This window comes from Lycorma delicatula, chromosome 8 (assembly GCF_047948215.1).
Source record: "Lycorma delicatula isolate Av1 chromosome 8, ASM4794821v1, whole genome shotgun sequence".
Taxonomy (NCBI): domain Eukaryota; kingdom Metazoa; phylum Arthropoda; class Insecta; order Hemiptera; family Fulgoridae; genus Lycorma; species Lycorma delicatula.
The window spans coordinates 70,437,409-70,456,636 of NC_134462.1; the positions used below are offsets into that span (position 1 = coordinate 70,437,409).

Here is a 19,228-nt window from a genome sequence, read left to right on the forward strand (position 1 = left end):
CGTTGATGGTTAGAATCAATGTAGCCAATCAGCTGATTTAACCGTGCAGAAGACAAGTTTTGTAGGTTATGTTTGTATTCGCAATTTGTGGTTTTAAAGTCGAAAATGTGGAAAAATGTGAAATCTTCAAAATGGTACTTGGCAATCCAGAATGATATTATTAATGAGGTATGCTGTTTAACTGTTTTATCATTTGAATTAAATGATAATGATTTAAGTTTTGTTTGTAGTCTTTTCTAGAAACAAAAGAAAGAAAGGAAGTAAGCATAAGAATTTTAGACAGTTTGTTTTAAAAAGTAATAAGACTATCAAAGTTAAGATAAGTACTAGAAAGTTATGTATATTTTTAAATTCTGTTAGATTACACTGTTCAACAAAATTAAATTTTTTGTTTGTTAAATGAGAGTGTATGGCTGATTCGTATGGTATTTTTTTGTTGCAATTTCATGTATGTTAATAGAATTTTTCTATTGGGCTCAGTTTTTTTGTAATTGAAGTTTCTTTTGAGATAAAACAATGTAGGGTGAATATGGTAATATGACAATACATTACATGCATTTTGTACTCGCTTAATATCTATTTCTTTTGTATTTTCTGCTGTAATTTGATGTAAATAGATCCCCCTTTAGATTCCAGCAGTAATCACAGTAATCAGTTAATATTTTTGTGTTCCATTTTCCCTGGTATTGTGTTTCCATTGCAGATATCTCCTGGTGAAAGTGTTTTCCATGTTCATCACTGATAGCACCGAAATTGTTAGGGAAAAAATTCAATGAGAATGTAAGAAATGGATTTTGAGTGACATGTTACACTCAAGTTCTTTGTAGTTTTGAAGTTGTTAACTCACAAGTTTTCTGTAGTTACTGTTTGTATGGTTTCCAAGGAAGTTGTTTACCACACTTTGAAATGATTTCCATCCAGCAACCTCCAAATCGTTCAGACATTCTTCAAACACCAGATCACTCATTAGTTTTCTTATTTGTGGTTAGCAAATATACCTTCCTTTATTTTAGCATCACTTGTATTAGGGAAATGTTTTTTAGAAACTGAATAATATGTCAGCACAAGATTCGATATTTTCATCTTCATCTAAGTTCCATGTATTAGGTGGTACTGGAATTGAAAACTCTTGGCTATGAGGCAATGGCCACATAGCAGAGGGAATTTTTGTGAAAGTATTTATGTTCACAAAATTCTATCCTTATGGAGTTCATGCATGATAACTACCTGTTCATGCATGAAAATAAGAATGGTAGTTACAAAAAATTAAACCTGATAGAAGGATTCTGATTTCATATTTGAAATCAGCATGGAAAATATTATAAGAACACTCTCATTAAACAAAATCATTATTAATCAGTGTTTTTTAATTTGATACTTAGAATAAAGCAAAATTTTCAATTTCAAGTGAAGTATATGCCATTATTTTTTAGTGATATAAAAAATTTGGGAAAATTAGTAGTAATAAAACTAATTTGGGCATCACTGTTCACTCCTTTGGGCAATTGTAATATAATGGTGTTACATATAAAATGTTCATTTTTCTGTTGATTGTGTATTATGATGAAATTTTAACACTGCTTAGCAATGTTAATTTTAATTTATCTATATTGTTTTATTTTAGAGTTTGCCATTGATTTTTTTTTTACAGGTCATTTGTTTTGTAAAAGTCAAACCAGTTAAGATTTCAAATATTAGACATCAAAGTACAAAACACTCTAAATATGTTTCACACACACTAGCAAAACCACCACCACCTCAGTATATACAATATACGCAACAAAATAAGCCAAAAAATAGAATTTCTCTTGGAGAATTGCTTCTGTTGGTGAGTATAAAATAATGTACTAATATAATTGATAATCGTAGAATCAAAATAGATAAATGATGTAGTTTAATGATATGAATTTTATTAAACATGAGATCCATTAGTATGTATCAATTTATAATAAAAATTAGATAGTATGACAAGAATACATTCATTCTTAGTTTTTTTTTGTACCATCATCAGGGATAGTTTAATTATCATTTGAAATTGATTTGTCAGTATAAAAATAATACATTAAAAACACTCCATATGGTAAATGAAAATATGTTGTGACAGTTAAAGGTTTATTGAATTTGTCAATTTTGTTCACTTTTTTAAGTAGAAACCTGACATTTAAAGGCCTCAGAAACATGTACTGAGGTTATTTTTTAATGTTATCTTTTACATGAGTTTTTAATTTTTGCTGATTTAATTTTAAATTATTCAGTTATCCATAATTATAATAAATGTAGTCAAAAAAGTACTTAAATTTTAATTCTATTTTTGTTAAAAGTTCATTTAACTCTGTTATGTCTTTTATTTAGTTTCGTTTAATAAATATTAAAAAAATTTAAACAACGGCGATTTAGCCTAAATATTCTTCGAATTCATGTATTAATAAATAATTTATGAAAATCTTAAACATTTTAAATGTCAATGAAACATAATGCTAGCTAATCACTTTTTGTAAGATATTTTCTAAAAAATAAAAACTGTATTTAATCTACTTACTACATATAAGATTGAGATATCTTTGCTAAATGTCTCTTTATATTAAAATGTATATTCTTAAGAATTTAATTCATTTAAATAAGTTTTTTTTTTGGTAACTGAAAAGTAAGAGGGATTTATTTCTTTTTTGTATAAATTTAAAAAACCAAATGAGAATGCTGTAAAGAAGTTACTGAACAGGAAGTTTAATTTATACTGTGTTGTATGTAAGACCAATATTGAAGAACAGCACTTTATGATAAGGTAAAAACTTCAATATGTAAATAAATAAAAATTAAAATTGTTAAATAAGTTAGGTATAAGTTTTGAAATCATAGAAGATACTACAGACCTTATTAAGGTCTGTATAAGGTCTTATTAAGGTGTATAAATTATTAATAAGAAACCAAAACGAATGAATTTATTTATGCAATAAAAAAAATTCAGATAAGCATGTCCAGGAAGTTCTAAGCCTGACACAGAAAACATATGATTTCTCACAATATTTTTTTAATTTTACAGCATAGTCCACTTCCAATCTGATTCATTTAGACTAATGACTTTTAAATTTTTTAATACCCAGTTTTTAATACCTTCAGTATAATTCAGTTTGTCCAACTCTGCAAAGTGAAATGGTTGTCTCAGCTCTTAGCGTACGTTTGAAGCGAATCTTTATTCAGTAAGCTATTTCTTCAGATTTGGGAAGAGAAAGTAATCACTGGGAATCGAATATGGTGCATATGGTAGCACTTAAAAGCATAAGTCGTGAAGTTTTGCAGCAAAACCTGAGATATGGATGCAGGTTCATTTTCATGGCAAAAGAGCACTTTCTTTTAGGACAGACATGGATGTTTAGCCTGAATAGCACCATTCAGTTGGTACAATAGTGAAGCATAATGCTATTCGATGATGGTCTTGAGCAACTATCTTTTCCAGATAGGCTATGTGTATCTTATCACCAGAATCGCAAAAAACCACAGCCATGACTTTTTCTGCTGATGGAACTGTCTTTGATGCTTCCATCAAAAGACTTTGGACTCTCATTGGTCTCTGGTTTGTTATGGTGAATCTGTGTTTCATCTACTGTTAAAACTCAGTGGAATCATGTTTAAGTAAGTCTAAATACCCTTGACTATTGTTCAGTTAAATTCATTTATAATCAACTATTAACAAAGTAGACACCCACCAAGTGGAAAACTGTTTCATATCCAAAACATTGAGTAAAATGTAGTGGACATAGTCTATCAAGATATTTACAATGTTAGCAAGCTTGCATACCTTCATTTGGCGATCACTTAATACAGCATTGTGAATTTTTGTGACAATTTTGTCAGAGTGTCATAGTGATTTTTAGACGTCCTTAGTGTTCATCATCTTGAATGGACATACAACCATGTTTAAATTCAGCAGCCCACTTTTTTAACATTGAAAACAAAGGGGAAGAATCTTTTAAAGTAGAATCTCTTTTTGTATATGTCTCTCGGCGATATACCTTTTAAAACAAAGTACTTCATAACAACTCAAAATTCAATTTAATCTATTTTTCAGAGATTTTCAAAACCTGTTTGCTTTAATCAATCGCTATAAACAAGCAACTTAGCACACTTGTCTGAAACATTACAGCACACCATTTAAAGAATCATACTTGACAACTATTGTCATAGTCATTTGATCATACTTTTACTATTTCTGTGTCTGGTCAAGAACTTTTTGAATGGTGCTTGTATATATTCTTCCAGTATAATTCATTTTGTTTTTCATTGTTTTATTGTTTCATTAGACTGTACCAATAGGTACATTTGGCCTTGGTACGTGGCAAGTGAAGAGGAGAGAATGGAAATTAAATTTAATTAAAGATTTAGAAAAACGATTGAGTGAACCTCCTATTGATTTGCCAGAAGAGTGAGTAAGCTGTTAATTGATTGTGTTTTTCTTTTAAGTATACAATGCAGTTTATTTATTATAATCATATAAAAATTGATTGACTTTTTTTCTTTTTGAGAGTTTACAAGATCAACTTAGTGGTCATCTGGAGAAAGAAGGGTATTTTATTGTGAAAAATGATTAATAGTAACTAATATAAAGTGAGATGAAATTGGCCAAAAATTAAGAACTAAATCATTACCATTCAGTAAAATAAATAATCCATTCAAGGAATGTTGGTAAAAAAAAATAATAATTGGAAGCACTGAATCTGAACAGTTCAATTTTACACCTCAGTTACTCAGTATATGATAAGCCTCCAATCCATAAATTGTAACCATTCTCTTTGTCAATTAATTAATTCATTCAACCCTGTTATTTGTAATTAATATCTTAATACTTTTCTGTTCTGTTTTGTAGTAATTTTATCAATAAATAGTAAATTATCTTTTTAAAATAGCATTTAAATAAGATTCATTTTAAAAAATTCAAGGTTTTGTCCAAGATTTTTGAAAACGAATAAATATCAATAATCCCACTCACTGTCTTAGGCACCAATTGAGTATGTTAAAAAATCTGGTAATCTCAAAAATAAAATTCATCGAACATTAAAACTAATTTTATAACCTAAATGCATACTGCATTATATTATTGTACAGACATTGTGCCAATTTGTATGGGAAACGATTTAATTTTGAGCTTATCTTATCTTCAAATCTTTTCATATTTTGATGTATTATATTCTATTGAACACTCTGAATATAAGAAAAAAATAGACAAAAACCCAACCAGAAAGCAATAAAGCGGTTACAGTGATAGTCCACAACAATGTTATCTGTTTTCAGTAAACTTTATAAACATGAATAGACTATCAAGTATGGTCTAATCATTATTTGGAATGCTTCAGATGTGAATAAGTTTCTGTGTAGTGTTTGTAAGAATACCTTGGCAAATTTTAATCATTTATCATTAGACAAAGTGCAATTACAGGCTTTCATTTATGAACAGGGCCTGTTGTCACACAGTAAGTAAGTGCCTTAACTGTAGCTTTTCTTTGTCATTGAATAAAGAAAATCATCTTTTCTGGAGTTATAGTATTAGATAAGGGTTATTTATATAAAAATAAGTTAAATATCAATTTCAAAAACACATGGCTTTTAAAAAATAACTTCTATGCTGGTTTGTTGCAAATTGGCCTTTGGCAATTGCTTCAACTTGAAATTGCTGAATGAACTAGACCGATTAAATGGCAGTTGTTGGCTGGAACAGTTGCTTCCCTAAAGTTTGTTATGTTGTGATAGTACATTAGTCTTAAACTACAATTATTCCATTTTAATTCTACAAATGATCAGTGCATCACTTATTTTTGATTTTTATGATATTTGGTATATGATAACTACTCACCTTGTAGTGGCCAAAAAATATTTAAAAAAAAATTTTTCTTGAGTAATAGACTACTTTCTAACTTGGCAGTAGGTAAAAACAGCTATTTTCGTTACTTTTTCCATGAGCTGTAGCATTCTTATTTTACATCGTACAGAGGGTCAAAAAGGGCTTTTTGGAAAGAGTAAAGATGGAACTTCATTTTGATTTACTCAAACTTCATTTTGTTACACAACCAAATCTTGTAATGTTTACTGAATTTATGTTTACAAATTGTTGTTTTTTCAAATTTTGGGCCCAAAATAAATATTGAAGGCCTTAAGGTAACGGCCTGTTTTTTACCTTTTAACTCTTAGGTACTAGTAGTACTTTAAAAACAAAATTTTTACTGTTACCAAGTGTCTTTCATTAAAAAAAATGGCCGCCAAATCATAAGATTTTGAAAAAGTTTAATTTTTGGGGCCCAAAAACCAAATGTGGGACAGGTGGCAAAAATTTGAAATTTTTACAGCATTAAGTACTTTTTATGTACTTTAAAACCATATAAAATTTATTTTTTTATTCAAAGGGGTTGATGAGTAATGAAGCTAATAAATCCGCTAAAAAATTGTTCCTTTTAAGCATAAACAATATATTCAAAAATACTGATGTTATGTATTTCTTTCAGATTATAAAAGTTAATTGATAGTCAGTTACAAAATGATGAACAATTCAAATACATTAACAAGTTGTTCAATTCACTTTTACCTTATTTTACTCCTGCTAATGGAAGTTATGAATAAATCTTGCACTTTTTCATAACAAACTTAACTAATATAACTTAGCGCTCTTACCATTTTTTTTTGAGTAGAACTGACAAGTCCTCATTCATCTTTGGTATAATGTTGTCTCTTCCAATAGTTGATAGAAAAAGGTCTGAAGACATGAGAATCTTTAAAATATTTTCCAGTTGAACTCATGTTTGATTGTCCCTCAATGATTTCTTGAATGAAGTACCGGGACCCTGCGAATGGAAAAGTGTATTCTATATTTCTCTTCATTTTAATGTACTTTGACTTCAATGACATTGCCTAACCACCACTTGCCATCATATATGTAGTAGACATAATTCTTCCATTTTGGCTTTGGTAAACCTATAAAGCAATTAGAAATACTAATGTCCTTGTGAACCGATACTAACGTAATAAATGTTTCTTGATTCAGAGTCACCCTGACTTTCAGAATACATATCTGACTTGTTGGAACATAACTGTAAAAGGTTTTTGTTTCTGGAACTGTTGTGATTACCTGATAATGAGAACCGAGGTATTCTTCGGTCTCTTGAACATCATTATTAGAGCAGAAAATAAATGTTTTATTTTTAATTTTGTCTTTGCAATAATTGTACATTTCAGAAGGTGTAACAGTTTGATTGTTGACTATCCTTTGAAGGCTTGCTTTAGTCATGGTCCTTTTTACAGTTCCACATACACCATACTTTTCCATGGTATGAGGCAAAAAAATGCCATTCAGCTGTGATTTCAAAATCTTCTTGATGGTAGCACAAATTTATGACATTTTTTTTTTGTTTTTATGTTGGGCTGAGGAGCCATCAGAAAAAAAAAATGTTTAACTTGTGGTAACAGTGTTTTTACTTTATTTATAACTTGTTTTGGAAGCAGAATAATGATGTAGTATTGTGCTTCTAGTACTCACTAATCACACAGTAGCTTTGGCTCTGTAATTTTCTTTCCGTTTTTAAAATATATGAGAAATGGATATACTGTGGCATACATTTTTGGCCAGAGATATGACTGGACTTCATCCTGTATCACAAAAGTAAAATTTTGAGAGAAGTCTCCTATTCAATACATTCACCCTCTAACAAGTTTTCCTTTTTAATGATTAGGAAATTAGCTTGTTTCTTTGCAACAAAATGATGCCTTTTTAGATTATTTAAATTTTCAGAATATTTATCTAAGTACTCTTGAAATGGAAGAATTTGAGTAGTTAGTTGACAACGTTCAACAGAAACCCACTGTTCGAAAATAATTTCAGAATCAAAATCATCCCAGCTTTCTTGCAGTAATCTGAGCCTTTCATTAGTACCTGGACTTTTTCACACTGTGACAACATGTATGTTTCATTTTCTACCACATACCGTGGTTGAAAGGAGAATTTTATAATCAAATTTCATTTTTAGAGCAAATAAAATGAGTTTTACATTTTGTTGGGTGACACACACATAGAGTGAGTACCTGACCCACCAGCCAGAACACAAAATTTAGGTCTTAAATCAGCAAATTTTGAAAAACCAATTTTTAAATTTTGTTTTTCTTTTGAAGGCTGTGTACAATTCTTTTAACTTACATAAGATAAGCCTTTTTTGAATATTAACTTTCTTCCAGTCAGCTTGTCTTACAGAGACACAATCCTTCTTGCCTGGCGTCATCAGCTATGTTCATCATTCTGGTAAAATTCTTGGACACATTTATTAATAACATTTCCATCAATTACGTGACTGGGTTTCTTTTTGCCAATTTGTGGCAAAATTCCACTTGTTTTAACTAAACAATCCAAACACTGTTTGGATTGACAGGCCAAATACTGACTAACACTAAACTCATTTTGAATTTTTTGAGTGCTCCAGCTTCTTGGTAATAAACTTAAAATATTAATTTTTTCCTGGATTGATGTAATTGTTTTCATTTTATCCATTATTTTAAATAATTAATTCTTCATATTCCCTACCTAAATCAGCATAATTTTGTTCTACTAAACTGTTTTTTTCTGTAGAAATATTTAAATCAAAGGAATCATTTAATTTACTGGTAACTGACTCGACTATTTTTGATGAAACTTTATTTTTTAAATTTGGTTCCTTTGTACTGCTTAATAATTTTTTAACCTTAACGGTGGTGGTGGGGGGTGGGGGGAATGGCAAGTGTGAACAAGCTTTATTCACTGACTCGACTATAACCCATTGAGGCTCAAATATATCTTGGCATTCTGGTTCACTTTCTGTCTCTGTTGTGGTTTTGTATTTTGTTTCAGCATTTTGTACACAGTGCTCTGCCTGAAATTAATTTTAAATTTGAATTGTTTGTTGAAAGTGTCCAAGTTATTTCTCAAAGAGATTTCTTAACCGGTTTAGTGTGACAGCTAAATGAGTCTGAGCAACTTCCCCCATTAATATGAAAATATTTATCTAAATATTTGGTTTTATGAAAAGTACAGATATTTTTTGTTTTAGTACATCCACTTCTTAAAGGTATCAATGTTATTTGCTGAAACTCTAAAATCTAAAGAAAATACTAAACCTTAAAGTATTGTGCAATACTGAAGATCTATTGTAAGTCAATTTGTGTGACATTCTGTTTCAGTGTGAATGCCAATTAAACATACTCCATAATCTGTTTTTATAAAATGCAAGGGTTCTTACAATAGCAATACAGTTAGTATAAATTATGAAACTACCAATTGCACCTCACTTTGTCTTATCCCAGTTTCTCTACAACTAAAATAAAAATTTCTCTAATTAATAAAATAAATTTTACATGGTTTTAAAGTACATAAAACGTACTTACTGCTGTAAAAATTTCAGATTTTATCACCTGTCCCACAGTTTAGTGGTTTTTGGGCCCAAAAAATGAAACATTTTTAAAATCTTGAATTTGGTGGCAATTTTTTTTTTTTAATGAAGGACACTCGGTAACAGTTCAATTTTTTCTTTATTAGTACTATTAGTACCTAAGAGTTAAAAGGTAAAAAACGGTCCTGTTACCCTAAGCTCTTCATTATATATTTTGGACCCAAAATTTGAAAAAAAAACAATTTGTAAACGTAACTTCAGTAAATATTACAAGATTTGGTTGTGTAACAAAATGAATTTTGAACTTAGATGAATTTCAATCTTTACTTTTTCCAAAAAGTCCTTTTTTGTTCCTCTGTACGAAGTAAAATAAGAATGCTACAGCTCATGGAAAAAGTGACAAAAATAGCTGTTTTTACCTGTTGGCAAGATAGAAAATAGTCTATTACTCAAGAAAAAGTTTTTTTAAAAATAAAAAAAAAATATTTTGGCCCCTATGATGGGTAGTTATCATATACCAAATATCATCAAAATCAAAAATAGTGATGCAATAAAATTTTTGAAAATTTGTTGAATTGAAGGGGAGTACTTGTTACAGGAATTGGATAGTTGTTAAGATAAATGAGATGAAAATATGGAAATAAAAACATAATCATAGACATATTGTTGAAGGTAAGTAGTCGTTTGATAGGATTGAATGGGAGTCATTCTATAGTGCTATATTAGGTCATAAACCCTGATTTCTGTTCTAAAAAATTGTGTAGTTTGTAGAACAACCGTAATTAGTGTATAACTGCTTTCAGCTCAAATGACTCTCATTTAACAGTTAACCAAATGAACAATTTTATAGATCCTATTACAAGTCCACATACAGCTATACCAAACACCACCTGATTACCATTTAGCGAAGTTCTTTTTTGTTCTTGGTGGCATTCTGACTACAAAAAAAACTTCACTATTTATTCAGGCTACTAGACCGATACACAAAAGAAAAGTTCATCAGTTGGTTGCAGCCAACTAAAGCTGTGCTGTACTCTGTATACAGACAAAAAGTATTATTACTATTTTTATATGTTTTTTGGCCTTCCATTTTTTGTGACATTTATTTTTGGGCTTTCGATATTTTTAAAAATTTCAAGATTAATCAATACAATGATGAAAAGATTTGAAGATAGGCAAAAGATATTGTTCAAAATCATTGTGTGGTTTTGTATGAAATTATTTCTATTATTGGTTTTTAATTTAATAAATTACATGAGTCATTCAGTAAGTAAAATGGCCAACAATTGTAATTAAAAATCTGTATAAATAAAAGGTGTAATGTAAACATCTATTATCAGAATTTAAAAAAAAATAAAGTCAACAGAGAAATTCAGATACGTAGATGAAATCATTCAACCAAACACATTAGTTAAAGAAGCATATAAAGTAATAGTCAGCAAAATGCAGAAAGCTATGTCCTGAAGAAAGAGTGTATACAACAAAAAACTAATATCTAGAATGGGTAAGATTGCGCATTACATCATTGTAATCCAACCAGAAGAATCATAATGGAGAATGCATAATACTAATTCAGGGAAAAGTAGATAAAATAGCGATAGGAAAGATACTTATACCAAGGAAAACAGATGAGGTTGAAAAATATAGAAGAACCATTAACTGTACCTCAAAGCAGACAGATTCACAGATGCCATATGAAAACAAAGATTAGTCTTTTGTAGACATTTAACCAGAATTAGCCTTAACAGACTAACCACGTGGGTTTCTGACAAATGTAATAGAGACAAAATTAATGTCATGTGGTTGAAACATCTCAGAATTCCAGATATAAAACAAGAAGATAAGGTAAGAAGATCTCAGAATTCCAGATATAAAACATACAGTTATAGAGAATAGAAACATATTTAGAAATAAGGTGCAAGACTATGACATAATCTAGAAAGTAAAAGAGTGTAGAAATAAGAAATGATCAGGAGAGAGAAAGAAACAGTCTAACTTGAGAATGAAGGTGGTTAAAAGAATAGGTTACTGACCTGAAATTAAGTTTTAATTGTGGTCTTATAGTAACCAATTTAAAAAACAAAGAAAATATATTTATATGTACAGAGTGGCACAGGGTGTAAAATTTTAATTAATTAGAATAAATTAAGTAAAGTTACTAACTCTTATATGACGTTGAAAATATGTTCTAGATTCCACTTTTGTAGAAATTTCAATATACATTAGTTTTTAAAGATTACTTCACTTAAGTGCTGTCCATTTTTGCATACTCATTCAATAACCCTATTCTGAAAATTTTGCAAGGCATATGCAATGTGTTCTCCAGGATGTTGGTGATTTCCTCTTCAATCTGTGTTTTGAACTGGGCAAGGTTTCTTGGTCTAGTCTGGTACACAAAGCTCTTCAGTTGCCCTCATAAAAAGAAATCACAGACTGAAAGGTCTGGAAACCAATCGATGTTAACAGTCCTTGAAATTATGCAATCACCAAACAAACGTCTCGCTGCTGCCATAGACTGTCTGACAGTATGTGAAGTGACTCCTTCCTGTTGAAACCATGTTTGCTGAAGGTCAAGATTTGGAAGAAAATGGAGCCTAGGAGCAAAAAAAAATGTTCTAACATGTCAAAATAACATTGAGATGTGACAGGGACAGCTGAGCCCCCTTCATCTTCAAAGAAGTAAGGGCCTATCACCCCATGACATGAAACTGCACACCATAAAGTAAGTACTTTAGCACTGAGTAACAGATGTTGGTGAAGCTGAGCAGGGTTTGTTTGCACCCATTAACAGAAGTTGTGCTTATTCATGCACTTAAGTAAAAATGGGCATCTGACATCCAAAGATTTTCAAAAAGTTAGCAATTTCATTGATTTTAGACAACAGTTTTTTACAAAATTGCAGACGCAGTACACAATCATTAGGTTTCAGTTATGGGCACTTTGAATCTTGTATGGATGGGATTTCAGGTTGGAGTATTCTTTACATGCTCCGATGTCTGAGCTCCAGTGATGAGCAATTTTCCACACCAAACGAGGACTCCTTATCACTACAACTTTCATGGCATCAATGTTTTCTGGCATATGTACAAACAATACATCTTCACTAGGTTTTATTTCAAAGCCACACCAGTCTTTTCAAAGTTACTAACCCAAGTTTTGATTGCATGTGAAGAAGAAACTTAACTGCAGGGTAGTCAAAATTGTCGCCAAAACACTCTTTGTGCAGTTTTCAAAATTCCCATTTCTCTACACCATCCGGTAAGTGTATATATACGAGGGTTTTTTTTAAGGTCCGATGGGTCACGAAATAAAAACACGTGCAAAAATCGGATGAACATTTACGCATATGTGTTGCGCAGCGTATCTAGTATGGCCTTCAATCACGCTGTGTTACTTCGTTTAATTCTGAACATGCAGCGAGCGTGTAAACAGGTCTACAACAATAGCATCTCCAGCCAAGTGTGAAGTGCGTTGCAGTAATTCAATTTCATCAGGCAAATTCATAGACGAATAAGTAATGGGTACGGTGAAGCTTCAATGAGTGACAGCAAAGTGCAACAATTGTGCAGGAACTTTAAAAGCAGGACGTGCAGATATTCATGATGCAGGCGGTCAGGGAAGGAAGCGAGTGTCAGCCGATGATCTCATTGAGCAAGTGGATGAGGCAATTCGAGAAAATCGTCAGTTCACAATTTGTTTATCGAGTGATTAGTTTCCTGAAATTTCAAGGTCAGCTCTCTACACCATTGTGAGAGACTTCAGTACCACAAACTGTGTGTGAGTTGGGTTCCAAGATGCTGTCCGACCATCACAAAACAATGAGAATGGATGCCTCCCTAACATTTCTCCAGCGCTACCGCAATGAAGGAGAAGATTTTTTGAACAAAATTGTCACAGGGGACGAGACATGGGTACATTTTGAAACTGCAGAAACAAAAGAACAATCCAAACAGTGGATGCATTCTCATTCTCCCAGTAAACCAAAGAAGTTCAAGCGAACCTTCTGCAACAGAAAATGTGTACGGCTACTGTGTTCTGGGACCGGAATGGAGTTCTCTTGGTGGAATTCATGGAATGTGCCACGACTATCACTGCAGCCTCATACTGCATAACTTTTCAACTTCTACAAAGGGCAATTCAGAATAAGCAGAGAGGAATGTTGTTATCAGGCATTTTTTTTCTCCATGACAATGCTTGGCCGCACACTGCAGCTGTAACAAAGAAGCTCCTGCAGCGTTTTCGTTGGGAAGTGTTTGATCATCCATCATACAGCCCGGACTTGGCTCCATCTGATTTTCACCTCTTGGCTCACATAAAACGCTGACTAGGAGAACAACATTTTGCCACAGACATCGAGCTGCAGACCAGCGTAGAAACATGGCTGAAAACACAGGCGGCTATGTTCTATGACGAGGGTGTTGGAAAGTTGGGACTAGGAGGACAACATTTTGGCACAGACATCAAGCTGCAGACCAGCGTAGAAACATGGCTGAAAACACAGGCGGCTTCGTTCTATGACAAGGGTGTTGGAAAGTTGGTACCACGCTACGACAAATGTCTAAATTGGAGTGGCGACTATGTAGAGTAATAACGTAACTATGTAAGTACTTGTTACAAATAAAAAATTTTTGATTTTCACTGTGGTTTTAATTTCATGAACAATCGGACCTTGAAAAAAAAACTAACCTTCGTTTATATATATATTTATATAATTTTTTCACAAGTAAACTTGGTGTTTTTGTCCTTGTTTAAAAAATCTGATCAATCAAATTTGTAACATTATTGCTGTAATTTATCAATGTTAACAACTCTCTAAAAGAATTTTTTGAAAAACAGTACTGAGATAAGATTTGGGTTTTATTGAGGATGATATTCTTGAAGTTAGATGTACATTCTTGAATGATCAAGCAGTAGAGTAGTACATGCATAATTTGTTAAAATCTTAAATATAACAGTTAGTTTAAATTATGAATGGCACAAAGTTACTGACTGATGCATAATTATTTGACTGAAGATAAATTTTTAGAAATAAAAGTAATTTTTGATGAGACAGGAATCCTCATTTTGAAGCAGAATTCATAAAGCAGAGCATGGAGTGAAAACATCCTAGTTCAAAAAAATTAAGACCCTGCCATCTGTCAACAGTTGAATCTTAGCAAGAAAAAAAAAGAAGAAAATTGTGTCAATTTTTTTGCTAACATTCTTTTCTTATGTTACTAAGAAACTGGTGCAGTACCATATGAACAATATGTAGATAAATATGCAGAACAATATGTAGATAATATTTTTAGGATTTAGATAATAATTTAGAATTTTATATAAAAGTATCTGAACTCTTTAACCTACATTATTTTACAAATAGAATCAATAATTTAAAAATAAGTGTTAGGTTAATAATAACTGTTAAGTTAATAAATGTATGTTTCCTCTTAATTATATTATTTATCAATAATTACAGTTTATTTTGCTTTGTTGTAAATAAAGTTTGGCTGAATTATCATCACTTGAGTACAGAAAAGTAAAAGTTGAAGGTAAATTTGATCATTCAAATGAATTGTACCTTGGACCACGTATGTTACTTAGTGGAGGAGAATCTGTCGCTAAAAGTGGTTTATTGTCTGTTGGAGCAAAAAAGAATGTTGGTCATCATGTTGTCACTCCATTTATTCTTTCTGATAGTGGGTAAGATGCATATATTGCTACTTTAAAATAGTTTTGCTCTATAGATAAGTAAATTAAATTCACATTTTAAAAATATTTTTTTATTCAAGAATTAAATTACATAATAAAATTTACGTGTGTGTTTTGGTTAAGTATAAATTTTTACATGTTACTCTAAATACAATATAAAGATTTTTGTTCTAAAAAAATAACGTAGAAAATTCTGTATGCTATTGCATAATATTATATGCTATGATTTTTTCTTTATACAGTATAATATTTAAAAGTTATGTTAAGATAAAGTTTTCAGGTAATTTTGAGTCAAGTCTGCTCAAATAAACTAAGAAAGATAATGATGATAATGACACATCATTCTTATGATTGAAATTATGTAAATATCTTTATCCAGGCAAAGATATAAATTTGAATTTTGAAGAAGAATGTACTTCTTCTTCATGATTAATCTTTAATGATTAGAGGTTAAGTACCTCTAATCATTAAAGATTTTTGTAATTTGTATGTGTGTGTGTTATGAAAATATAGTTTTAAAAAATTTCAATGACTTTCTTTCAAAACATGTTATAATATTAGATTGTGCTTCCAGAACATTTTTTCAGAACTGTCATTTGAGTTTATCGCATATAACTTGGACATATATGTCTTGTGCGTCTCTCTCAGTATAGTTGCAGGTAATATTTTTGTTAATCATGTCTATGTTGAAGTTGTTATGGAACCACATCATTATTTATTAAAATAGTATATTTGATATATGATATTATTTGATCTATTTTATATTTGTTTTTATTAAATTATTTTTTATTTTTTTGTAAATACAATAAAATATCTATTGAAAGTTAACTTATCATTGCTGATAGAAATCTTTGCTTTATCTTATATAAAGTACAAAATAAAAAATTCCTTTTGGCATGTCAGAAGGTGGAGGCAGATTTCACTGGTGCTAAGTAGGGGATAAAAAAGATTTCCACCTTAAAGTTAAGGAAAAATTCACATTTACTCAATCCGACTATGGCTGCATGTGTAAAAAAGTTTCACATGTTTAGCATACGACAATCCCCATTTTCTTAAAATTCCAGCAACATTTTGGTCATCCCTTGTCGTGAGGATTGATCATATCAAAAATTGATTCAGACAAAAGTTTTAGGTAATGTTTAGAGGACTAACGACCACTTTAAACTGATTCAATACTGTGCCTGTTAAGGAAGGTATGATTCATTTTTATCATTGAAACCTCATTTTTTCAACCCCCTGGGCCAATGGTTAGTGATATCAAAAAACTTTACTTATGTAAGTTTTAGGCCCTTATTCAAAGAATAGTAGGAACTTTAAACGAATTCGATATTTTACTCAATAAGAAAGTTATAGCAATATTTTGTTTTTTTCATAAAAGCCCCTCCATTTCCACCCCCATGGTTTGATTTTGCTCATTAACGAACTTGACCGAGATTTTGGATCATTATATTTTATGTATCAATTTGAAAGTGATTGGCGCAAAATTATGGCAGTTATTGTGTCCATAAGAAAGTGATATGTATGTATAAATATATATATAAACATTTGAGCAGACAGTGGTTTTTGGGGTCTTGGGGATGTGAAATGTGATATCTCAAAATTCTCTGGATGTCAGATCATGGTGCCCATACAATAGGTAGCTTTCTTATAACATCTAACTAAAAATGTACTTACAGATAAAAAAGTCTGCAAGAATTTAGCTTTCTTATGACATCTAACTAAAAATGTACTTACAGATAAAAAAGTCTGCAAGAATTTCATAACTTTTTTCTGGCTGTATCAGTCAAGTTGTGAAATTGATTTTTAAAAAACATTTCTGGCTAAAAAAAACTTTTAGCTAAAAATTATTTTCGTTTTTAAAAAAAAAAAATTAGAAGTTTCCCCATCAGGAGGGTAATGGTTAGTTATTTTAGTGACTTTATTGTTTAAAAAAATATGTTTTGACAATTCAAAATTTGAAATTACAATAAAAATATTCTTTTCATTTTGGGGACTCCCATACTCAAGGGGAAGCATTTGGGTAAAATTCATTTTTAAGAAATAATCTGTAAGTGGTGATAATATATTTAAAAAATAACTTTTTAAAATTGTTTAAAAAATATAAAGATACAACAAGAATTCTAAAAAAGAAAGTTGTAATTTTCTAGAAAAGCAATGACCCACCAGTCTGGTCTAGTGATGAACTTGTCATCGCAAATCAGCTGATTTCAAACTCGAGAGTTCTAAGGTTCAAATCCTAGTAAAGGCAGTTACTTTTACACGGATTTAAATACTATATTGTGGATACCAGTATTCTTTAGTGGTTGGTTTCAATTAACCACACGTCTCATAAACAGTCCACGTGAGATTGTACAAAACTACACTTCATTTGCATTCATACATATCATCCACATTCATCCTCTTAGGTAATACCTTATGGTGGTTCTGGAGGCTAAACAGAAAGAAAAAAAAAGGAAAGGGATAAAAATTTTTGGTTAATTTTTTTTTCAAGAAATTACAAAAGTAAGAGGTATCAAAAAATCAATATTTTTACATTTTAAATTCAATTGGTAACTTGTAATATGAATTAAAATTAAAAAAAAAAAATTTTTGTTACCATAGACTAAAAAATTTTTATAGTGGTTTCAAAGGCGTATTGATTTAGGAATTATAGGTTAAAAATCTCCCATTAACTCCTTTTCTGAAACAAGATATAGATAAAAAAAGAAAAATATATATTCATTTTTTTTGAGGAGGTGAATATTAAATAAAGGTTTTTGTAATTAGTGATCTATAAAAAAATTTCAACTTTTATTAATAGTACAAGATCCGGGAAGCTGATTTCTGAAGGTATCTGTTTTTTGTTTTTGTTTTTTTAATGAAACTCGATTTAAATGAATGATTAATGATAGTGTAATACATTACCAGGTTGCGTAGCAAAAGTTAGCCACAGTTATCTTTAATTAAATATATTGTAATTTATTTTAACAAATTGCAATTATACCTTTTTAAATGAATTAAACTTCATTTGAAAGAATGTAAAAAAAAAGTGGTTGTCAGCTCTCAGTCAGCCACACCCTCCAAGTTAAAAGGCCACAGCCTCCAGGTGTAGACAGGTGTGTTATTAATTATTTACGCTTATCGTGATTATCAAAAAAATCATATACTGAATTGAAGTTTAATTTTTTCTGTACACGATAACACATATTTGCCTGTAAAAAAATGGCCACAAATAATGGTTGCCGTTATTTGGAACTAATTACTTTCAGTCTGGATGAGCAAGAACAAGAGAGAAAGAATGCACATGCTGCTTCATGTTGTAAACAAAAATGCAGCGCGACTGTTATAGTATGTTTTTTTTTTTTTTTTTTTTTTTAATAAAGATGTTGACAATCTATTTTAGACTGAAAGTAATTAGTTCAAATAGTGGCACCCACTACTTGTGGCTATTTTTTTACAGACAACCATATGTAATCATGTACATAAAAAATTAAACTTCAATTTAGTATATAATTTTTTTGAAAAACACAATGAGTGTAATTAATTAACAATAACACACCTGTTTACACCTGGCAACTTGGAGGTTGCATTTGACTGAAAGCAGGTCTTATTTAACATGAAACTATTGGTGAATAATATTTGTAGTCAATTGAATTTTGTGCTACAGTTTAGGTTAAATATCAAATAATCATATCTAATGTAATTTTTCTAAATAAATTTTATTTATTGATTTCTATTATCCTAATTTTGTTTAGTAAACGAATTTTAGTCAATCGAGGTTGGGTTCCTACTGCAATGTTAAACGCTAATAAAAGGTTGGAAGGGCAGATTGAAGATGAAGTAGAATTAGTGGGTATTGTTAGATTACATGAAGAAAGAAGTACATTCATGCCGTCAAATCAGCCACAAATTCGTGTTTACCATTATAGGTATTTTTTCAGTGTAATGTTTCTAGTTTTAAAGGTGTTAATTTAAGTGCGAAAGCCATTTGTTTTGTAATACATAAATTACAAATGAAGACATGATCATGGGTATACAATAACATGCGATTATTCCAACACTGATTTCAATAGCTAAAGTACAGGTCTGACATTTTCCTGAATAATGTTTTAAAGAAATTAACAGTAGTTTGAATGAATAAATGATAATGCTTGATGACTAGA

General features: G+C 30.4%; 1 protein-coding gene across 2 annotated transcripts in view; it reads left to right on the top strand.

The window, feature by feature from the left end:
* The window catches only part of Surf1 (surfeit locus protein 1), a 30,887-nt gene continuing 11,659 nt past the window's right edge, over positions 1 to 19,228 (top strand). Inside the window, exons 1-5 of one of the 2 annotated variants that reach the window (XM_075373346.1) lie at positions 12 to 168; positions 1,652 to 1,828; positions 4,299 to 4,420; positions 14,880 to 15,077; positions 18,821 to 18,994. In XM_075373346.1, coding sequence (XP_075229461.1) covers positions 106 to 168; positions 1,652 to 1,828; positions 4,299 to 4,420; positions 14,880 to 15,077; positions 18,821 to 18,994 — 734 coding nt within the window. In that variant the 5' untranslated portion in view covers positions 12 to 105. Of the gene's footprint in view, positions 169 to 1,651; positions 1,829 to 4,298; positions 4,421 to 14,879; positions 15,078 to 18,820; positions 18,995 to 19,228 lie in introns of both variants that reach the window. The other variant, XM_075373347.1, reaches the window with a different exon arrangement.